General features: G+C 35.9%; 1 protein-coding gene across 1 annotated transcript in view; it reads left to right on the top strand.

Moving 5' to 3' along the window:
• LOC119647821 (LON peptidase N-terminal domain and RING finger protein 2) overlaps nucleotides 1–23,771 on the top strand; it is a 144,331-nt gene extending 120,560 nt beyond the window's left edge. The window contains exons 3-6 of the mRNA XM_038049051.1: nucleotides 4,899–5,036; nucleotides 15,617–15,932; nucleotides 16,075–16,955; nucleotides 20,695–23,771. Coding sequence (XP_037904979.1) covers nucleotides 4,899–5,036; nucleotides 15,617–15,932; nucleotides 16,075–16,955; nucleotides 20,695–20,922 — 1,563 coding nt within the window. The 3' untranslated portion in view covers nucleotides 20,923–23,771. The remainder of the gene's footprint in view (nucleotides 1–4,898; nucleotides 5,037–15,616; nucleotides 15,933–16,074; nucleotides 16,956–20,694) is intronic.
• Nucleotides 23,772–24,438: the final 667 nt, after the last annotated feature.

Raw genomic sequence — 24,438 nt, forward strand, 5'->3', positions numbered from 1 at the left:
AACCAGATTTTCAACCACCTAATTTGATACACACCGGTGGCCACAGGAAGTGATTAGGAAGTCAGTTTAAAGGAAGGACAATTTATCTATTTATTGTGGCAACCACAAATATAATCTAGTCTTTTCACAATTTAAAATAACAAGCGTATTCTCATATTCCCATGGTCCCAATTATTACGAAAGTTATGATTATTGCTAGAAGTAATTATCTCCTCCTTACCTCTTGTGCCATAACAAATTCTCAGTTTCTATGCTCATTAATATAGAAACCCTAAAAGTTTTGTACAATTTCAACAAAAAACCAAATTAATTTCTCGACTAAATATTTACCTTTCGACAATCTTACTCCCTGAACCATTTCTGTACAAGAGAAGACTCCATTGTTATTTCACAACTACTACTAGTCCTTTATACTTTATGTATCCCTTAAGAATAATTTTACCAAAGAACGAAATCAACCGAGAAAGGCTTTCACCGAGAGCAAACACACGTAGACATTTTCAAAAAGCAGCGAAGGCGTAACATTAAAAGGGAAGTCTGCATAATTAAAATTCTGAATTGAATCCTCGTGGGCATGGAAGCAGAAAAAGAGGCAAAGGGAAATGGGAGCAGAGGCTAAAGAATAACTTTATTATAAGGTCTGGTTTTTCGTTTATGAGTTATAAATGTTGTATGAACTTCTCGGAGAGTGAAATTGAATCATGAATAGTGTGAGCTGTTTGTAATTTGGAAAATTGACTCCACAGGCAGCAGTATAATTCCTACCAAGGGCAAACAATGAGCACAGTGATTATGTCGTCGGCGATGTTCATTACATAAATATGCCAGGGATTGGTTTTGTCGCTTTTAGGAAAATTGGTCTTAATATATTTGTACAAAAACTTGAAAGTTTCATCGAAAAGTTAATTTGAAATCACAGACTTGCATAGTCTTTGGCGAACAACAGAGCAATATTGGTATAGACACTATATTCTTAAATTATTTGAACACAATTAGGGGGCAAAAACAGAAGAAGGCTATCGAGTATTGAAATCTATATATAGTCTAGGGCCGGTATCAGAATTAAATAGAGCCACAGCTTCAAACAGTCTTGTGAAACTCAGATAACTTTCAGATAATCTTTAACCAATTTTCAATTTGACAGTTTAATTTGCCAAGTCTGTTCACTTAAGTATGTCAGGATCAGGTTTGTGAAAAAAGGGGAGATGAGGGCGATCCCATATCAAGATTTGTATCATTATTGAATACCAGGTGTCAGTCGACTCAGCTGTGAATAAGTGAGTGTATATTTACATTGTTGTAATTAGGTGCTGTGATAGGCTTTGAGGCCCAGATCCAAATTGAGCTGCTGCCTTTTAGAGGCTAAAATTACTCTAAAATGTTTCCTAGATTTGATGAGTGTTAAAGAATTGAAAAATCCTAGTTTGTATTCCAAACATAAAGATGATTCGAACCCGCAGTAACGAGATCAAGATGTTGATGTCTAACAAATTCAACTTTCATGCTGTCAGTATGTATGTATCATAAGCTTTTTTCTAGAAAGCAGGGATATCATAGCACTACATATGGAAATATCACCGATGATAATCCGTAAAATAAGATTGACACATACCTGATCATTGAACGAAGCACTGAAAGAAAGCCTTAGAATCAATCAGGATGTACAAAAATTGTACGCTATTTTCTAGCCAGTTTTTCCCTACAAATTGGGGGTCATTAATTTTCGGTTTTTGCAGGAATTTTGAATATTAACGGGTATGTCTGCCATGGAAGATTTGCAAATGATTTTTTCTGGGTTTCATCACTTTCCGATCCTCCAACTGTGCATGACGTTTTAGCTTTATTTGGCCTTTTACGTTGGTAATCCTTTCCTCAAACTAACTTTGCTTGTTTTTTCTTCTTTAATTTGGGGATCATAATTTTTTACCCATATCATCGATACATATATATTAACCGAGATTTTGATGCTTATCATTTTTTAAAACATTTATAACAACATTATACCATATCTTCCTTGGCTTCAAAGCGGGTTTATTTAGAGGCTTTTCAATTGCATCTTTTCCTCTTTTAGTACATGATTTTGTTCTTCCCCTTTGCGTAAAAGGCTATCCCACCTGATTGAATTTAGGTTTTTAATTCCTAAATCATTTCTTTTTTTTACTTAATTAAATATTTTTATTTTTAGTTAGTTAGTTACAAGTTGATCTCTTACTTAGAATCATACAACATTTTTCGGGTGTAGGTTCGCCTGTGTGAATTAATATATGTCAAAAATGGTTCTATTGAAATTTTAACTTTTTTATGCAATAATTCAGTAAAATACATACCTGAACTGGCGGTTTCGTGAAGCACCATAGCAGCTCTAGTGCAGTTCAGTAACTGATTCAACTGTTCTCGTCGAATTCGCCACTTTTTTCGGTCTGGTCTTCCTGGAGTCATCATCTAGCGTAAGAAGCCCTCGCTTTGGCCGGCGTTTGACTCTATTCGTACGATCGATCGACATTATTACGGCCAATCGTTAGTTAGTTTTCGTCAGCACGATTTACAAAGCCTTACCATCGAAGACACCAACCTTGTAATTTTTCCACGATACCACCCCATACCTATCGCGAATCTAATCATTTCGGACGTGATCATAGAGTGCTATATCACTGATCTAACGCAGTCTTTTCGTCTTCAATATGGCGAAGCGGTGTTCATTGTTTTTCATGGCAGATTAGCACTCAGAATCATAGAGGGCCACATGCCAAACAATCGATTTTGGATTGAAAACGTTCGCTGACGCTACCTCCCATGGTGCTGCGGGTACGCTACCTCCCGCGGTGCTGCGATTACAGCCAGCTGCCAAGCGACTTTCTCTACGGATTAATTTCAGTTTGCAGGGATAGTTTGCAGGGATTAGACGTTCATTTTGCAAGCGCTTATTAAATTTTGAATTTTCACTTTGGCTTTTGCTGGCCACTTAATTTTCATATAAGTGGTTAGTTGTGAAAATGAAATCTCCTGATATTGAAGGTGAAGGAGAATTTAGCCAAGCGTGGCCGGATTGGCTCAATGCAAGTAATTATATCTTCATAAGAGATGTCAAGTTATTCCCCTCTTAATTTCAATTGTTCATGACAAAAAAAAACATCGTTTTTCAGTCGAAAAAATACAATGTTCGCCGTTTTTATTGGTTATAATGGTCTTGTGCATCATGAATTTTTGTCAAAAGGTCAGAAGAAGAAGGAGCATTATTTTCGCGTACCCATCCAACAGCCACCGAATCCACTGCACCTGGCCCTCTACAAGATCCTCTTGTTCATTCGAGTCAGTCGATACCTCTGATCTGTCTGTCTGTCACACGCCCTTTTCTCAGAAACGGTGGAAACTGCAAACGCCCATCCATGCAGTGAGTTACATCCTTCTACGTTCAGTTTAATGGAGGGGTCCCCATACATGCAGAAGGAGCTGTACATTGTTTTTACCAAATATATTCATGAGGGATATCAAATGAAAGGTTTCGATTAGTACTTTCTGAAGCCGTCCCAGCTTGGATATTTGTTTGGAAAGACGGAGAATATAATGAGCTTCGTTACCACCAACTGTATCTAGAGAATGTGATGAAGTGCTGGCATAAGCGGGATAGAGCCAATAGGGATTATTTTGAAGGGGACGTTTTGATGAATAATCTTGTAGTTTAAATTTTCTGAACAAAAAGGGGTTCAAAAGATCAAACAACAGAATTTACTAGTTTTGAAAGTGGAACATTTATTTCCATATGGAACTATAATATTTCAAAGATAATATTTTTATACGAGTGACATCTACAATTTAAATTGAGCAAAATACTGTTGTGATGACGGCATTCAGCTCGCCCAATTTGGAATTGTCGCTAACCCTTATCACTTCATCTTTCAGTATTGTGCATATTTCGGCAAGCAAGCAGAATCTTAATGAGTCCGAAATAAAAAAGTTTTACTATTTATATAATAAATTTTCAGCACACACAGATATCAAGCCAATTTGTATTCCTTAAGAAAAAAAAAGAATTCAGGCGTGACGGCGCAAATTTTCCAATTCAAATACTACGTGGCATTTCCTTAAAAACAGGTACTTTTATAGGAAACTTCAGAAGATACCGAAAAGCCTGACTATCCATCAGACGTTGTAAAATTCATCCATCCTTTCCACCGTTAGTCAAGTTGCCCTTTCCATTTTAGTTCTTTTTTATCGTATCCTTGAACATTTCTACGTTCTGACATGAAAATTTTCACTGATTCGTAGTCATTTGAAATTCAGATTCAGTACAAGACGAGCGAGGCTATAAAAAAGGAAGATACGCTACGAGACGAAAAGAAATTTTTGAGCAGTCAGGATGTATGGCTATATCTATGGGTACATTTATCTTAATGTGTATATATTCTTAAACTTGATTTGCATTTTGGACTAAGTAATGGATTTGTCTGCTTTGTCGCTGTGAATTTCACAATTTTGTTTGCACATGTAGAGTTTTTGTCATTTCTTGCAAGAGCCTCAAATTACGTTACAACTTGTACAGTTGTGAAGGACTACAAATATTGAATACAGTGAGGCTGCTATTTCCCTGGAAGCAAAGTAAGTATAGAATCCAGGATGTTTCTACTTCAACCATGGAAGGAAATTGCTTTAGTTTGTAGATTTTCAACTTGTCGATCCTTTCAAGCGGAAATAAACGCCAAAGCTTTCTACCTAACCAAATTAGTACCAACACTATAGAATCGATATATGCTAGCCTATGGCAGTAGCCATTAATGACATTTCTGTCCTTTGACGGGAAGTCCTCCTTGTATGTATTAAGTGCACGAAAGAGCTGTAAATAGAAAAAGTGAAAATCAGTTTTCTAAATTGCTAACCATGAGTTTTTTCCTTTTTTACAGGCATACCACAGACGTGCTTTGGCACTCACAGGGCTTGGGAGGTATGAAGAGGCTTTAATATCACAATGCTTGGCTGCCACCCTTGATGTAAAGATGTCATTTGCAGCGACGACGTCGTTTCGGAATGAAGTTAGTCGGGTAAGTTGAAGATAGATATTTCACTCGATTAAAGTTTTGAATATTCCCTTCTTCTGTTACCGTACTAAATGTTATATTTCCACATAATTTTCCTTCTAAGCTGCACTCTGGGTTAGTCAATACAGCTGTCTGGAAGTACATATAAATTATTTATGGTAAATGCGGGTGAGGTCACTTCCCTTTAAATCTTACCCAAAGCAGATTCAGTAACTACTCCAAATTATCATAGTACAGAAGTCCCGCTATTTTAGTGTGGTCTATATAAAAATGGAATCCCACAAAAAATCTGCGGGTTTGGTATTTCCGCTTGAAAAGTTTCTTGTGTGGCAATTTTATGTGGTGCTGTTTGCCGTTGGTCGAACGCTGGGAACTAATTGTGATTAAATATAATCTAGTAGTGCTGTGAACGTATCTCATAAGGGTTTTTTCGTTGCGTACTCTGCTCCACTTTAGAACCCGTAATTGAAAAGGAAAGAGTGGGCTCCATATTTCAGTATAGGTGTCGCGTATGAGGCATCTTCTCCTTTCACATTTGGCAGACCACATTTCATCTCTATAAAAGGTCATTAATGGCAAGCACTAGAAAAAGCTGACTCATTACTAATTTTTCGTCACTTGTAATGCACTCCGCTCCGTGTTTTTAAGCTATTCATCGTTGGTCATCATGTTATTCTTATTCATTGTATATACATAATTATTCAGACAGAATTCGTCGTCGTTGCCATACAATTTAGTGCTGGGGTTGTAATATAGATTCATTTAAACCACTGGAGATATCCGTGAGATAGTTAAATATGTATATTCAGTTTGAATACTACCCAACGATTTATTTGGTTTTACGGATAAATAGTCCTAAATACCCTCAGGCGGCGCAACAGACACTTGTATGGACTTCATTATCGTTCCCATTGAACTGATTATGATGACATCGTTTTCCTCTGGCCTGGACCTCTGATCTGACCTTGGTATTTCCTGGGATTTCCTGTAGGGTAAGACGACCTTTTTGAAGTGAGCTTATTTTTAAACACTTCAAGTCAAGTAAACTCTAAAAGCAAAGTCCTTTCAAATCGACTACCATATTTATAAAATTTGTCCATTGCCAGAATTGATAAAAAGGGGGAGAGCAAATCATCGCCCCTGAGAATATTGCTTGAAGATACTCATGACTGACTCTACTCAAAATACTTTCATAATATCTCAATGGGTAAAATGAACTCCTGCTTTCCTTGTTAAGGACTTTTTCGAGAATGGATGGAGATTTTACAAACAGATGTTTAGGTACCAACTGCCATGATTCTAGTCCTTCCAATTGCTTGTCAGTTGTCCGACACTTCCTGAAATTTAATACTTCGAAGCAGAATTACAATGAATAAATAGAATTGGTATTGCATTGTATCCTGCGTATTCGATATATTATTTTCTTTCAAGAAGAAAAACTTTTATTTTGTTTTAAAGAAAAAAACCTAAAAACCACACAATAAACTATTTGTCTGCTACAGAAAGTGGTCTCTTAATTCATGGGCCAATTTTAAAAAAATACATTTGAAAAAAATGTTGATGCCTGTATATGATATGTATACTCTCTCATCTCAAAATATTCTCCAAATCGATATGTAGTGAAATGAAATCAAATATAGCATATTACTATATTTTGAACATTGTGGTCTAATAGAATTTTGCAGCCTCCGTTTCGTTTTTCAATAATTCGTCTACCTTATCGCCTTTTATGGTTCTTAGTGCTTGCCAACTATTAAAGACAATGAACGGCACTTCGAGATAATGGAGGCAAAGATGTTGCGTTGAACGCCATGATCACATCCGATGACACCCGTGATCCATATTGGGTTGTATTGATCGTGTAAATTGCGAGAGGCACCTTCGATGGTATGGAAATGTGTTTATGCTGATGACAAACGGCTTGCTAAGATTGATTTGATCATCGAAGTCAATGGGAAACACCAACCGAAAGAATGGTAGTTGGACACGTCGGTGGTTATTTAAGAGTCTCTCGACTACATCTGGATCAGGCTAATGGCCAATCACAATGGCGCAATCTGTTGAGACGAGCCAATTGCGCTTCTGAACATGGCAAAACCTATAGAAGTGAATTATCACTTATGGTAGTACTTGGAGGACATGGCATTGGTAAAAAGAGTCTTAGCCAAACGACAAAAAATTTGTAATTTGCTCTGAGCCGCTAGAATGAACGCACCGTGGTGTAAATGAGTGCGTATTTTTCCGATGCGACGAAAACTGAGAACAGTGAAAACGCAGAGATTTCCGGAATAGAGCTATTTGATTACGTTTAGGTGAAACCTAGAAGAAGTGCTTTGATTCAAGAGCCTTGTAGAGAATATGCTGTGTCACATTGGTGGCACACACAATTTAAATATAACCACGAAGGGGTTGAAGACACGGGTGCTTCTCTGGGTAGTATTCAGTTACCGAACTTAAACTGCCAATAAATTTCTTATTCTGAGATCAGTCTCGATACTTTTGGAATACCCCTGTATAAACAAATCTAATCGTTCTGTTATTAACCGAAAACTTTTTCCTTGGACACATTATTCAATGTTTTAATTTCATTGAAAAATGGTTCCATCTACAACTGGAACTTTGGTATCAATTCAAGAAATCCCCCTGAAAAAAAAATCCAAATTGTTTGACTCCGTTGAATTGTGTGGGAATGCAACAAGAGAAAATCATAAAATTATATTATTTCACTCTTGGCATTAATGACAAATACCGGCCAAATTTCGAAGAAGTAAAGTATTTTCTAATCCGAAGGTACCATATCTAGCGAGTACGTCAGGTGGGTGATATTTTCCATTCTTCCAGAGCTGGCTTTAATGGGCGGAAAAATATGTTGTTTCTTTCTTTGAGGAGTCGTGAATCCAACTGGAGAGAAATTTTCACTTTGGGGTGGATATCACATTTAAAAAAAAAACGGCGGCTGACGGGTTTTCAATTTAGCAGCATACTGAATGTTTTGCTTTGGTTGTGATGACCTTTCTGAAACTTTTTAGATTTCCATTCAAGATTCACTTGACAACACACAAGACACACAAGACAATGTGCCCCAATCAACTCTTTCTTTGTTGTTTTTTAAGCAACAGTTCTGATGTCTTGTTTTTGAAGGCACTTTAATCTCGGGTATCTAATTGCTGAGTTATTTTGATGATTCCGAAGCATGGTGCGGAAGTGGTTCATCCAGCATCCCACATATCTACCAAATCTACCCTTCTAACACTGTCAGTTCATCAAGTAGCATATATATCGCGTGTATTAAAAACATGTCCGGACAGCTCAGTTGTTAGAGCGTTGGGCTGCCGTACGGAGAGACGCGGTTTCAAATCTCACGGGTGGCAGTGGGATTTGCATCGTGACTTGCCGTCGGACACCAGTCGACTCAGCTGTGAATAAGTATCTGAGTCAAATCAGGGTAATAATCTCGGGCGAGCGCAATGCTGACCACATCGCCTCCTACAATGTACTGTAGTGTACCGTTACGGTCTTGAATGAAGTGCTCTAACACACATCAAGGCCCTGATCCAATATGGATTGTTGCGCCAACGGTTATTATTATTATCATTAAAAACATTATCCTTACTCACGGATATCAAAAACATTTTTGCTATTTTGTACTTACAAATAACTAGCAAATTACGCTTTTTTCCGAATAAGATTCTGTGCTTAAATGAAACAAAAATACTGTTGTTCATAGTATCAAGTAGTACTTTTCTAAATCTTACTACCAGGTATGCTGCATAGATACTATGGTATATTTCATGATTATGGGACCACTTCTAAATTGGCTAATCTTTCACTATAATTTACACTAAATGAAAAGTTTGCTAATAAATTATTTAAGCTTTTATCAAAAAAAAAAAAACAAAAGTAAAGTAAGTATTCTATACTGTTGTCTTAAGGTCACTGATGTTGTAATACCATACTGACCATACTTGACTATTGCAAATATGGGGAATGATGATTCCTTAAAGGTTCTTTGTTGGTTCTAAACCTACTGGACAGGACAGCAGGACCTGGTGAAATATCGATTCTTTGGATAGCAAGCCAGTAACTAGTTTCAGGCCTTGTGTAAAACTGAGTATTATCTTCTTAGAATGGGAATTATTATTCAAGGAAAATGACGAATCTATTCAGCAACGTGGTCGTATCAGGTGTCACGTTTTAGCATATATTTAAAACAGTTTCAGCAGCTCGTCCTCATCTTGGCAAAATTGTCATGTTCTTGGAATTTGGACAGAAAATCATGGTTCGTAAGTAGAACTTTTCGGAACTCTCAGTGCGCGCCAGTTTTCCATCGTAGGTCATCTTCCATCATAAACGAAGAAGAAATTTTGGTGGCATCTCAGTATTCGTTTGAACAATTGTTTCTTGGGACAGATTCGTTCTATAGTTATGAAACACGCCCTATAATCGTCTGCAACTTGGTATTCCACCATTTTCTATTAAGCTTACAAAAGGAGAGTCTGTTCAGCTTTAAAAACCAAACAAACCTTTTTAATTTTTTTAAATAATATTTGCGAGTTATTAAAATTCAAAACAGTTCAAATGTAAAACTTCATTTCACAATTATAATCGAATCATAACTGAATCTCCATTTGGATTTAGTTACTAGCGCTTCCTTCTGTGGTATCTATATAAATTAGTAAGCATGATATGTTTCTGAAAATAACTACTGTATTTTAAACTATGTAAGGTGCTCAGAATACCTTACTTAGTATCAAATATAAACTGGCGTCCTCCATAGCTATACATGAATCTTCCTTCACAAAACGTGTCAGCAAAAAAAGATATAAATAGAATTAAACCTTATTCAATTTCATGTATGTCACAAGATAAGGAGCTTATGCATGCCACAGTTCTAATTATTTTTCGTTACACTGAAATGTTCCATACTTGAGAGTTCGAGGCGAGTCTCATGAAGGAGGATTAGTTTCTAATTGAATGAGGAAGGAAAATTTAGTGGGTGAACTGTATGTAAATTTAGGTTTTTAATTATAGGGGAAGTAACAGTCCAATTCCAACACATAATATTTCATCAGTTCTATCTTTCCCAGATATTTCAAGGTTAGTCTTGCGGATTTAAATATTTTTAGCAACTTTGTTGTTGTTGTTTTCATATCTACCGGGTCTTCAATACTTCCCCCCTGAAATAAGACAGAATTCGCCTTAATTTTAATATTTTATTGTTCGGCGTCCTTGTAAATATTCCAACGACGTCTTCGAGGGGGGAAAACAAATGGCTACATGTCCGATATTTTTTCTTATCATGGTTGCTTCAACAGTTGACTCGACAAGAAAAACTTTTCATAAGTAAGAAAGCAAATGAAAGTGTTGTATCTGTAGAGAAACATTTTCAAGGTTTCATTATATTTTCAAACTGAAACGGTTTGCGATGAAACGATTAATGATGTTAAATAACTGGGTTTCTATGCTTCTTTTTTTCTAAATATTCAAAACTTGATGAAATAATCTAAATAATGTGATGTTCCGTATTGAAAATAACTGATTGTTTGTAAATTTAGTTTAGTAAACTAATCACTCATTCCGACACGAGAGTTGTTCAGAAACACGTGATATTTCTTCAACAGATTCAAATAACGTTTGCATTATAATATTCAAATGTCATTGTTATTCGCCCATTATCATTTACTAGTCATGTCTAGAGATTAGTTTATTCTACTAAACGCATTACATTGCATCTATCTCCACACTGTCGGAATCTGTTCTTTGTCTAAATTAAACTTATCTCGCATTTATTGTCGTTGGTTTCGTTTCAGATCCTTAGGCTCAAATACACATATTTCCAATTTAGTGATTTTGAAAGGGCAACTATCTCTGTAAAATCCACTTTCATCATGCAAACGTATAACGTCTCCAATTGCAATTGGAATCTTCTTAAGTTTGAATTGCTTTTGGGAAATAGCAAAATCAAATACCGGTATTTCGAGGGCCACTTGTCTGTCCTTTTTCTCAGGCTTTCAGGCACATCTAAATAAAATACATTGCTTCATTTGATGAGGGCATTTCTGCAACTCTTTATGTTCTTTATAGCGTGATTAGCTTTTTTTCAGATTCAATAAATTTTGAAGCAAACTTTGAAAGAAAAAGTTCATTGTGATTTTAAGCTTTCCTTAACCTTCAAACGTAGACATGAAAAGTAGATGTTGAAAACGGAAAGATTGAGTTCAAGTGTACGCGTATCAGGAACAATAGGAACGGTGTAGATAATTTTACTTATATCGCTGTTCAAAAGGTAAAATAAATCATTCTATTCGATCCCTGGAAAACCGCTAAGACAAACTGATTCTCATTACGGATAAAAGCAAATCCCATCGTTGTAGTGGGAAAAACGTATGTGCTGCTAACAAGCAGGGTCTATTGGGCGAAAAAAACAACTAACAAAAGATTTCGGGGGGTTCCAATTCGGCAACTATAAACCAGGAACCACTACTCTGAGATAAAAAAAGCAAAATAAGCCGGGAAACCGAAAGCTCAGGTGTGAAAGGTTTGTTTGTTTTTGACGTAAATATATTTGAGTGTAAAACTATCACACACTAACGCAGGAAAAGCAAGTTTGAAATATTGTAATTTTATCAGTAATAGTACGATTTCGATTAAACTTGGAGATCTATATTACTACAAACTCTATGGTAAACATAAGGGGGGTTTCTAGTCAATTTCCCCCAAAAGAATTTTGACGCCTGGATATCGTAAAGATGCAACTTCATGATTTTTTTTCTCTCTCTCTCTTCCGACCCCGGTATTCCCCACCCTTCCAACAAATGTCAAAACTAAGACCAACTTCAAAAGGTACTAACCCAGACTTTTCATTTGATACCCTATATTCGCTGGAAAAAATCTGTACACTTCCCTTTGTCCGATAAGGTCAACTGTATCAAGCATAGGTAGTCTTGCCTATGACATTTCGAAACTCATAGTATACACCCTTCACTATCTAGATGTAGATTTGAATTTCAACGTGGAGAATTCCGTGTTTTTTGGTAGAAAATGAGTGTGTTGATTGAGGAAGAGCAGATCATGATGTCGTTCGACATAAAAAGTCTGTTCACAAATGTTCTTACCACAATGACATTCAAAATTGCTTGCGAAAAATGACCAATCTCGGAAAATTACATCAGACTTCATCATTTTCAAGAACCAGTTTTCACAATCACATCTGTCAGTAGATGTTTGAATTGTCTATGGAAATTCGAATGGGAGATCTGTTAGGTAATTGCCTTATGCAACTAGATTTTACTCCGAAGGTGTTAATAAAATATATCGACGATTAGTTCTTGATCCTCCCTTTCCAAAACACATATCCAAGATAGAATTCAAGCCAGGAAACTCCGAAAAGACTTCCGGGAATTAAGTGAACTTGCAGCCACAGTCATTTTCTACCCCAAAATATCTCTCCTGCTGAAAAGGCCAGCGTACTTGCAGACAACTTTCTCCAAGTCTACCATTCCACACTCTATATGCCTGACCGAAGCTTTAAAATTGAAGTAAATACAGCAATTATTTGTCTCAAATCCAGAATATCATATTCCCAAGCAACCAGCCACACTGGTCTGTTTCAGCGTCCACTTTTCCCAATCAGATTCATTGGTTTCATTTCGCCAATTAACTTCGCCAAGTCCAGAAGGGTGCCAAACTCTGAAGCCATTCTTCCTTTTGTTCGTTTTTTATAGTAAAAATATTAAACGAAAAAGAAAAAGTTTCCGTTTTTACTATAGAGTAGTAAAGTAGTTTGCAGACACGTGTTTCGGATTAAACATGCCCTTCTTTAGTGCTGATTTTGCAAGTACAAAATGGTTTTTTAATCTTTGGATGGACTTAACTGCAAGATCAAAATGAGGATGATTCCAAAAATGTCTTCGCATATCAAAAATCGATCCCTAAACATCAATTCAATTCTCATCTCTACCGTTAAATAGCTCTTCTAACTAGGTGTGGTCATTACTCACGTTATCAAGGCGCTAACCAGGATAAATTGCCTCTTATTCTTTGCTTCAATAAATCCACCTCATAAAAGATCAAAAAATGTTTCCTACAAGCAGTAAATTAGCCTTTTGATTGTTTTCGGCTTTATTTTCTGGTCAACTATCTACACTAGCCACCTAGAGGAACTGCGCGTCAAGGAAAAGCAAATCTTCCGGCTATGTACCAGCATAGTTAAAAGTGGCGATGATACCAAGTACATATCCAACCAGATCCTCTATAGATGGCCCGGGACCTGCTGAAATTCCAGAAAAGTGTCAACTACACTCAAATCCCCTAGTTGCAGAATGACAGGGAATGTAAATAAGCAAAAAAAATTTCCTTGAAAAGAGATAATTCTAGCAAATCCTCTAACGACAGATGAGTGGTAATTGTCGGTTCCATCTGCATTCCTTCCTTACCCTCTCCCTTTCCCAGGGTGGCGTTGGCAATTCTAAATTTGCTATGATGATATTAGAACAAGTCCGGACTTTTTAACAAGGCTGGAGAATACGGATCTTGTACTTCTTCCTCCATATCTCCCTTATTCCCCCTATTTCCCTCCGGGGGTGGCATTCGAAATAGACCTCTACCGTTTTTTCATCAAAAGCGTCCCGCCTTGAGAGGATATAACTTTTTCAAGTACGCTAGCAATCGCAGTTATCTATAGGAATTGCAGAAGAGAAACCATCCTCTTTTCCTTTTTTCCCTCCCGTTCACGAGTTATCGCTGAAAATTCAACGTGATGATATAAAAGGAGACCGAATTTGGGGCGCTATATCTTTTTGACCGCAGTGACCGCCACGAGTTTTAAACAGGGTTGTAGGGGAGGAGCTAACCCTTTCTCCTTCACTGTCTTTTTTGCTGACTACAAAACTTCCATAACGAGAATCAATATTTACTCAAAAGCGTGCTGATCCCTGCCTTCTGCTATCAGCCTTCTAACGTGTGGAGTTACCAGTAGTAGTTTTTACTATTCCACAGTATTATATCCCCTTGTATATCAATTTTACCATCTGACTTGTCCGTTTTTTTCACTACACACCTCGTAGCCAACCCAAATACATTTTTAATATTTACTGTTGGTAGTGTTTCAAAAAGACATGGATACCATGTCATCTTTTTCTTATTTTTTTACGGTCCGTGTCTCATTCGAGCTGTGGGTGGAAGTCCTTCAACTATTCTCACGGTTTTCTGTGATTAAATTTGCGTCTCTACCATCTTCTACAGTTGTACTCACCACTAAGGTGAGCATTGATGCGAATCATTTAAACAAAATGATAAGTTTCCGCGGAACACTTTTCTTTCCTACTACTTTTGATACAGCGTGGGACTTTTGGGTCAAGAAAGTGATAAATTTTTATGAAAATTTTTGTTGCTTGTGATTAGAAAGGGCGTCATTGTATAAAACAAATTCAAATATTCAACACGATTCTTACAGGCTTAAATCTACGTTTCCTTATGCGGTACCCATTCCATATTCCAGGATAGCCAAAGACTGGGCCACTCTGGAAAACTGTGTCGTAATACAAGCATAGCTCGAATGCAAGCTTCTCGAAAAGTCATAGGATGATTGGAAACACATCGCAAGAAACGGACAGCGATGGCGGGTTAAATGATTATATAAAGCTATTTGTGTTGTCATCAAGGATATCCAGCAAGAAGTAGTTGTAACTTTCTTCCAACAAAATTGGAATCTGACTATCTTAAAGAATTTTTGATGTCCTGTTTTGTATTTTGGTTTCATTTAATACAAAAGTTCAAAACCATGTGAAATATTTGCACATAAATATATACATATGCCATTTACATCCCTTTTTTTCACTCACCATCCTTTAAATCGAATAATTTTCCCAAAGCTCCAAAGCAGCCGACGAAATTCATCCATTCATATAAATTCAATCTAACTAAAAATTGAGTCCTTTGTGAACGTTCTGTACAGAAAGAAAATCAGGGAAAAATCCAGGATTAAGTTTTTATAATGTGTAGCTTGGACCTCGCTATAGAGTTCATTCTATAAGTTAATGATTCTCCACTTTGTAGACTTTGTTCAACTACTCCGATTAAAAGGAATAGTCCGCAATGGGAGCTGAGTGAAACCACAGTAAATTATTTTCATCTTCAGTTCAAATAGGAATATGTGAAGTAGGTCAGGCAGATACAGATATTTTATTTGAAATAAATGCAAATAAATTATGGAAACAGACCGAAATGATTTATACTTTAAGGGGTTGATATTTCTTGAAGAATGGTGTATGAAAACTAAATGTTTTTTTCGAAAAGTTATATTATTAAATAAATCTAGAAAAGTAGTACATGATTTTGATTAAAACATTGTTTTAGTTCTGATAGCCCAAGACCAAGTACAAACTAGGATCCAAATGCGCCATTTTGACTTTTCAGTTTCCCTGCAATCTAAAGACATTCTCTTCCAAGCAACCTTCTGCTCTATTCTACAATCGTCCTGATATAATTCAAGGATATGTCCTCACTTATTCCAATGTGCTCCTAAAAATACTACCTTGAACTAAATTTTCCAACCATTTAATTCGTTTTCTATATCATTTCAGCTGCTGCAGAGATTCTTTGTCCCATCAATGCGCTCACACATTTCCGCATCGTTATCTTCAGCACCCTATAATCTGGAAGTATCAAGACGACGTCGAAGACGACGCCAAATTCATGTATCACGAAATATTGGTTCTAGTGATTGTGATGAAACGAATTCTAGTTGCGGTGAGGACGACCCCCACGTCGTACATAATGCTCGCCATCAGTTTCGAAGGATGCTGAATTTCACGTCGGCAAGCGGAACAATTCCAAGGACAAATACAAGACTTAGATCACTATTAGATAGGATACAACAAGAAGTGCAGAAAATGAAAAGTAAGTATCTGGTCTGTAGATAATTTAAGCAATTTATCTTAGTGATGAATTTGATTTTAATTGGAACTTGTATATATTTCTCTAAACCAAGTTGAGGCAAATTGTAAAAAGCATAACCAACCAATTTTCTTTTTTTTTTCAGGAGCTGAGCACAAAGTTAACTTCAGTCAAATCAATCCTGCCCAAATCGACATAGCTGATTTCGATTGTGTGTTGTGCTGCAGAACGTTATGGAGGCCTGTGGTGACACCGTGCGGTCATACATATTGTTGGGTATGCTTAGATCGATGCATGGTCTACTCATCATCCTGTCCACTATGTATGTCACCGCTGGTAGAACAATATCGCTCAAGCTATCGAGGTTCTGCAACACCCATACCTTTTTCTCTAGCCAAGCGATCTGTGACGAAATTCCTAGAAGCTGCCATGCAACGATTCATTCCAGAATGGTATGAGAAGCGACGGCAGCAGGAAGTAGATTTAGAGCCATCCGTACCCGTTTTCATTTGTACAACAGCATTTCCACATGTGCCATGTCCTTTATTTGTCTACGAACATCGATACCGTCTTATGGTAAGGCGAGCCATCGAATCCGGCGAAAGACAATTCGGCATTGTGCAACCTCATACCGGAAAATCTCGCTACTCGGATGTAGGGACAATGCTTGAAATCCGAGACTGTGTGCTGTTAGGGGATGGATGCTCTATCCTTAGTACAATTGGATTTCGACGGTTTCGTATTTTGACACGGGACGAAAAAGATGGTTACGAAACAGCTAAAGTGGAATATATCTACGATGAACCAATTCCAAAGGATTACGTACATGTGGTTAGCGATATGCATTCAGCGGTATTAAGGAAAGCAATAAAGTGGTATGAAAGTCTGACGGATGACATAAAAGAGGAAATTCTAAGAAGCTTTGGACCAATGCCCATTCTAGAGGAGAATTGGGAAGCTGTTGCTGATGGACCGGCGTGGGCATGGTGGATTATTGCCATCTTACCATTGAATCAACCATTGAAGGTAGTTTTTTTTTCGGTTTTGTATCATTCATATATTTCATCTTTGTGAAATAAGTGAATAAATGAGAGTTTGTTTTTCTTTCTTTGTTTGCTTGACAGTGAAGTTGGCAGTCTAGAAAATAGAACGTTTTCTTATGGTTTTATGTGTACTTCTGAGCTCTATATTGAAATATATTTCGTTTCAAAGAGAGAATGGACTAGTTCTAATAATACCGGTTATTGCCTAATTAAATAAATTACAGTATAATTTGTGCCTACATTTTGGGAGGTGCGAATGAAAGAATAAGAAGCTGCTCCATTGGTTCCTTGCGTCGTAATCATATATTACCTATTTATATTATAACCGATGGACTGAAAGACCAATTCCGATTTAGGCCTTGAAGCCTATTAGAGTACTCCATTTCAAGACTATGCATTCGCTCGGGATTATTAACGTGATTTGACTCAGTCACGATACGAATCCTTCTATCACCAGCGAATTTTGAACCACGACATTTCGTTGCATTATTTAATTTGCGCAATGTAGTACAGCTTTTATCCCGAAGGTAATTAGAACTTCCTTATCCTTCAAACCCCAAAATGCAATCGAAACAGAGGCAAAAGAAATGCCCGCCTGGTCGCAAAGTGAAATGTATGAAGGGAATGAACTATACGAATACACGTGTTTCTCCGATTTCATTTTGCAGCCTTACTTTCAAGGATCTTTCATATAAGTCGCATTTTGGCTTTTAAAGTCTATGTCCGCGCAAGTCCTAGTGCTACGCGGAAAAGGCTGGTAAATTTTATAAAATATCGTGGGAGAGACCAAAGTACCATGAACTCAATCCTCATAAAGGATCAAAATGCTAAGCTCCTGTTCCACCTTTTCGAGCTAGCTACGTAATTAGCTGATCCCTGATTCTTATTAACGTGAGGTTTGACTCCGCTATTGCGTTCAATCCAGGATGATCGTTTGGCAACCCTCGTAGAATTACAAAACACAATCAAACATTTGTCTACATACTTGTTGAATACGTGCAAAAATTAAGATAAGCTAATGTGAAATTTCAAGAAAAAACAGGTTTTTTATAGAATTGTCTTTCCTAGTAAGTAACATGCTAATGAATTTGCTTCCCACCATTTGTAATGAGTTTTTGAAAGTTTTCAAGACCATTATCAATTTCACAACCTCCAGCTTCTACAAATCTATGTTATTCGGATTCTATCAGACCCTAATGCTTCCCGAGCGCAGGTAAATAAGAATGATATCTCCTAGAGCTTCATTCAGAAAATTACATATCTGCACCATTCGTAGATCTTACAAATCTAAGGAAGTCTCATGAAGTCGGAGAGCTTTAAAAGTCTTCATAGAATAGAGGACTTTGCCCATATACTCTCAAGCTTAAGATGAAGCTGGATATTGACGGGTTGTCGACTCTTTTTTCTATATCACCTACAGAGAGCCGACCTAACTGTTATTCGGACATTTTCTTCCGACAGTTCTGCGGTTTTTGAAGTGAGGTTATACTGCATTGAAACACCGCCTTAACTTATAAAGTTAGAGTTTCCTGGTCGATATTGTGGCGTATTTTATTTGGATTGGATCAGTATGGATCCCTGTTCCTGGCAAGATAACGTCAAAATTTTTACTTTACATAGTAGCAACATTATAAGAGGGTCTTCTCTAAGGAAATGGGATCCTTCTTTTTACATCTCACTGTATTTTTTTACCGGCCGAAGCAAGCTTGTTTTGGAATAAGACGCCAGGATAGAATTTGGTCTACTTCACGTTAGTGTATTAATAAGTTTTTCTTTTGTTGGGTTTCAGTCACAAGGCAGAGGTAATCTTATCAGGTGCTACCTCTTAATATTAACAATATTAATCGAAACCACTGGTCTGCCTCGATAGTAGGGCTTACTATCGAAGCCGTTGGCCAAGTACTACTCTTTCCTTAAACAAAATAATTGTTATTTAGGCTTAGACCAGTTAATGTTGCAAACCGGGGATTTCAATCAATATAATTTGGATCCTTATCGAATTTCTGAATTATATATAATAGTATATGGGGCCGGTAACATACTTAGTTGCTTTCTCACACGCTGCTTCGCAGGGTGAGGTGAGGCAGTGTCTTATGATATTACCACTGCCCTGCAATCGAAACCGTTAGCCAACGAACAATTTTTTAAAAGTGTTGGATATGCGCCCAAGAAAAGTAATGTTCCGTGAACTACGAGGAAAGAGCAAGTAGCTCATCAAGACTAAGATGGCGGGCTAAGGAGGAAGTCCTTTTGAAGGCATTCATTTACCTGAGATCACCCAAAAGTTATTATGCTCATTTGTTTGTCTATTGCAAGCACTTTTCACGATATATTTGTTAACATGAAATTTTATGGAAAGCGTGAAGCTTTAAAACCCCATGCGTGCAGTGAATGACATGGTTCTTGGTAGAATTTAACCATAATCATTAGGGGAGTGTAAATCTTTTTGACCAAATATAGCTATGTTGGAAATCAAATGGAAGATCTCGATTAGTACTAAGTATCGAAAAAGTTTCTAAATCTCTTGTTTTTTGTACACAATTTGATACCTGGATAAATGCAATCAGGCCACAATATCCTTTTAATGTTTTTTGTAAAACAAAACCTTACTTAAAATCGGTTTACTGTCTGTTTGTCAGTCTGTTGTTCCGTCCGTCTGCCTGTGTGTCACACTACATTTCAAAAATGGTGGTTCCTAATGATATGAATTTTTGTAAAACGGTTGGATCTGTGAATCTCACTGCATACAGTAAGTAACATAATTACACCTTGTCTTGAAGGGGGTCTTCATACATTCAAAAACGGGGGTGCAATTTTTTTTCATTAAATAATAGCTGCCTATTTTTGGGTCTGCTCTCTAGGAACACACTCTCGTTCCACCTGGGCCACATATTTTCTATGGTATTCAAGTCTAGGCCAATCTCTCCAAATATTAGTGAAGTGCTCATAAATCACTTCGTAAGAGGAGGATCTATGCCCATACATTAATATATTTTCCCCCTATATTATTCTCTAATAATGGACGCTCGTTCTCCGATCCTGGCTGCTCACTCCCCCAGCTATCATGGCTTCTACGTGAAATATGGGGCAATGTATTATGGGGATATTCACGAGATCACTGTTCTCGATGTCGTTTTCTGTTGCTTAAGTGCTGGTTGGTTGATCGAAGTTACCGTTATACAATTCACTTCGGCACTTATTTGTCGAGTCCTTCGAGTGCGTTCAACCGTTTCATCACTGTTTGCGCCCCTGCTTCTGACTTGTTTCCAGTCAATGTTTGGATCTTTGTTTTCGCTTCTGCAGAAAGTGTTGCTGTTTCACCTCATTTCTTCTACCTTCCACATTTCCTTCTATGAAAATTTAATTCACCACGGTGTTCTTGTGGATTTTCAGTAGTTTGGAAGTCTGGCCGTTGCTGTGGCCAGACCAATACATCCTTTGAATATCCATCTTTGGTTTCATGTATTTAGCACTGCTCTCGTTAACAAATTTTAACTCGATACATTCGACATTTTGTAGACTTAAAGACAGAAGGTGCCAATTACCTGAAAATTCCGTGTTAATTTTGAGTATTTGAATCGCCATTCTTGCGGTTTTCGACTTGTTTGCTATTTTATATTTTATTTCATTGTAAAACTAATAATATGGAAATGTAATGTCTACATAGTATCTGCATTAGCTCATATAGTGTCATAACTAATAATATTTTTCTTCATTTGCAGGTTGATATCCTGGCGACTACAAATCTAGAAAAACGCCTCAAAGCAATCGGTAAAACACTGGACTACATAACCGGGAAACTGCGGAGATCTCAACAAAGCTGTGTTGTGGTTCAATGTGAAGGATTACCGACATGTCAGGCAATTGACTGCTGCCAACGGACTACTTCAACGTCATCCACATCTGATGAACAAACACCAGCAACTGATAGAACGGAATTCATGTTGTAGCTCACAATCATCCTTGGCAGAAAGGGACACACTTCTAACACTTCCTCTAATGAAAATTGATTTCTCTTTCACCACATCCAAATTTACAACAATGGAAAAATCAGTATGATCTGTTATATTTTACAAAATCACACACTAAAGCTTTAAAAACTGGAAATTATACAAAGCAGATAAGAGCGTTTGTCTGTATAGTAATATTCAAATTATTAAATATCTAATTATCCAGAAAAGGTTGAAAAACTATAGTAACTACTCGTCGTTTTTCATATGAGGTTTTCTTTGGGGGGCCAAATTTCATAGACAGTCTTTTTACACTTTCTGTTCTGTGTATTCTTTTTATATTTTTTCTACATGTGTACGTAGATGTGAAAGTATTTAAAGTGTATTTTAAAGATATTGAGTAAGAAACAAGACACAATCAGTCCAGAGGGAACTATGAATAATATGTATAGCTAGGAATTACATACTTTAGACTCTGTATATGTATGTATATGTTTTGAAACTGTATAATTTTTCCAAAGTGTAACGTAATTTTCTCACGATTGGAATGAAAACAAGTAGCAACCGTCATATTGCAGTTGTAGCATAGTTCAAAAGAAAAGTAGATCAAATAGTATTGACATTATTTTAACGATTTTTACTAACATTTCGAGGCTTCGAAATCAAAATATTTACATTCCGAAAAGTCAATGCCTCATTATGTGAAAATTATACTTTATTGAATTTTGCGTTGCTATAGTTGCACTTTGTGTGATTTGGGTAAGCACTTGATGTCCTGCAACTGCGTTAAAACCATTCTGAATGGTTCAATTTCAAGAATAACTCCACCAGGTTTGAATAATTCCGGATTGACTGATTTTTTTGTTTTATTTCTTTATTCCAAAGGTCTTTCCCTTTGAGCGCATACATAGTATTTGCGAGGGGTGGCATTCATAAGCTGAAGCATCCGAAATTCAATAATTATTGATACGGTAGTGTTATTAGTGCGCTAGGTTCAACTCTTCTTAACTATGCATGTCAATGTAGCCCATGGTTTCCCATCCATGGTTGATAAACTGGTTTGTTTGTCAGAATTGTACGCGTAAATAAAATAAATTTCCATCCGTTTATTTTTAAAAATCCATAAAAGCATCAAATATTAATATTTCATCCAATTCATAATCTACAGAACTGTCAAAGCGTTTCAGAATACACTTAAAACATTTGTAGACAATCCGATATCGTAACTGAACAGAACAAAATATTGAACTTTATTATAATGAAAACTTGCTACAGTTATATTTGATACAAACTAAATAAATATACTGTCTTTATCTCTGTAAAAATGTAGTCGCTAGTGATTGTATATTTCATCATCAATTCAATACATCCCTTATAACATTTTGAAAACTTCAATCAGTTTAAACCATATTTTGTGCAAGGCATTTTTATGATTGCTCAATAGTTTTTGGACCTGAATAAATTTCTAATTTCGCACAGCAGATATAAATGTATAGTAAACGGCAAATTTATTTTAAATGTATCACTATTTGCAGTTTTATCGACAAAACTCTATTGTATTATCATCATTGCTTTCCAAAAAACTGTACACTTCGATATCTTATGTAACTTTTGCATGGTTGGAGTCGCTTTCTAGCCAAAATTTATTTGATTGTGCTACGATAGTGAATAATTTATTATCTTATAGTTTTTATACTCACTGACCGAGGGAATATCCTAAGAGTAAAGTTAATAAATATGAAACATATGATGCTGTGAATAATTTTAAGTAATAGTTTATATAATTGCTTTATATTTTTTTATATTTATTTTATGTGTAGTTTAAAGAAAAATTCTTTCAAAGCGAAAAAATCGATTAAGTTTCATTAAGGCGACATAGGAATCAAAGTATTTATTCTATATTACCAAATATTGTCATGTGCTTGTCGCTAAGTTTCGTGTGATTATCAAAATATTTCTTTCAAAGAACTACTACTACATATAAAGTAAATAAACTTTTTTATAATCATTGATCATTTATTTTTTTATAAAGTTTAGTAGATAAACAAACCTAGCTTTTATACTTTTTTTCTACAGAAAGTAAAGAATTTATATACATTATATGATATTTAAGTCAACAAATAGCTTCAAAACAAGAAAACTAATTTACCAATTATAGAGGAAATGGTTTAAGAAAAAACTTCAAATTTTTGAACAAATTGGAAATTACATAATACATGTCGGACATTACTGACTAGTAAAAGGCAAAGTATTTTTGTACGTCAAGGTTTTATCTGCACGTATATGTAATCTTATGTATATTAAATGTTTTGTGATATTGTGTACACACGACTTTTAAAATATATGCATGTAAAATTAGTTTTCTTTCTATTTTTGCAATCGATATAATTAGTTCTAGAATTTCTCTCCATTACGTCTCATTTAAACGGACGGTGTTTAATTCAAAATATAAAACCTGCATGATAACAGTAATCAATATCAATCAAAACTTATAGCCCTTCTAAATTCTTATTCAAATCCAATCATGAATGTTTTATTAATACCATTGATAAATTTTCAATTTCAAAAGCATACCTTCAAAACTTGAAATAAATAATTCGTTAAAATCTTTTTATACCTGAATTTCGAATTATCAAATAACATAATGTTCTATATATATTCAAGGAACTGTTGAAGAAAAATTAAGAGAAGAGAATAAATGTTACTTTACACTTAGCTTTTAGTATTTATTAAATTTATCTCCTGTAAAACAAATAAGTAAAACCAGAAAAAATCTGTAAATGTCATCGTCAAAATCAGAAAAAAAAAGAAAAATATAAAAAATAAAATTATTCTTATGATATAAAAATATAAAAGTTTGCATTTTTTCGTTGAGTCAGCGGTTTTTAGTCGACCTAATACGTGCCTGCTTTTCCGGTTTCCAGTAATGTATTTGAGCCCTTTTAAGAGCTTTCGGATATTCTACCTTATTTATTTTATGCCAGGTATGAAACACAGGCATCCCTTTTCCCAGAAAATGCCATTAAGATGGCTAAATAATTTGCAATGAAGGCAGGAGGTAGGGTAGCTGGCTCTCACATTATTTGCAAAGTTTGCACGTATCCGTCGCACCGAATGAATGTTAACACCGCTTTAGAATTCGTAATGGAAAATGGGGAATATCTCGAGAATTTTTTGGAACACCGGAAGCTGTACGCTTCAAGTATGAAAGGTTTTGTGTATTTCTTTTATAAAGGCATTTGAGTGTGCATTTGTCCTTTTAATACGTAGGATATATGCATATATCACGCATATATTTTCTGAGAATATCCACATTCAGGTAATATTGACATTCAAAGTCTTGAATTTGCATAGAAGTAAAAACTTTGACCTATTATAACTTTATTAGTAATAGTGCGATTTCCACCAAGCTTGGTAAGATCATGCTTTATTTTATACCCTACATGATTCTAGGAGGAACTTAGGGAGGTTTTTGCAGTTAATTACTAAAAATTATAGTAATGTATTATACTATTA

The sequence above is a fragment of the Hermetia illucens genome, chromosome 2 (genome assembly GCF_905115235.1).
Source record: "Hermetia illucens chromosome 2, iHerIll2.2.curated.20191125, whole genome shotgun sequence".
In the NCBI taxonomy this organism is placed as follows: domain Eukaryota; kingdom Metazoa; phylum Arthropoda; class Insecta; order Diptera; family Stratiomyidae; genus Hermetia; species Hermetia illucens.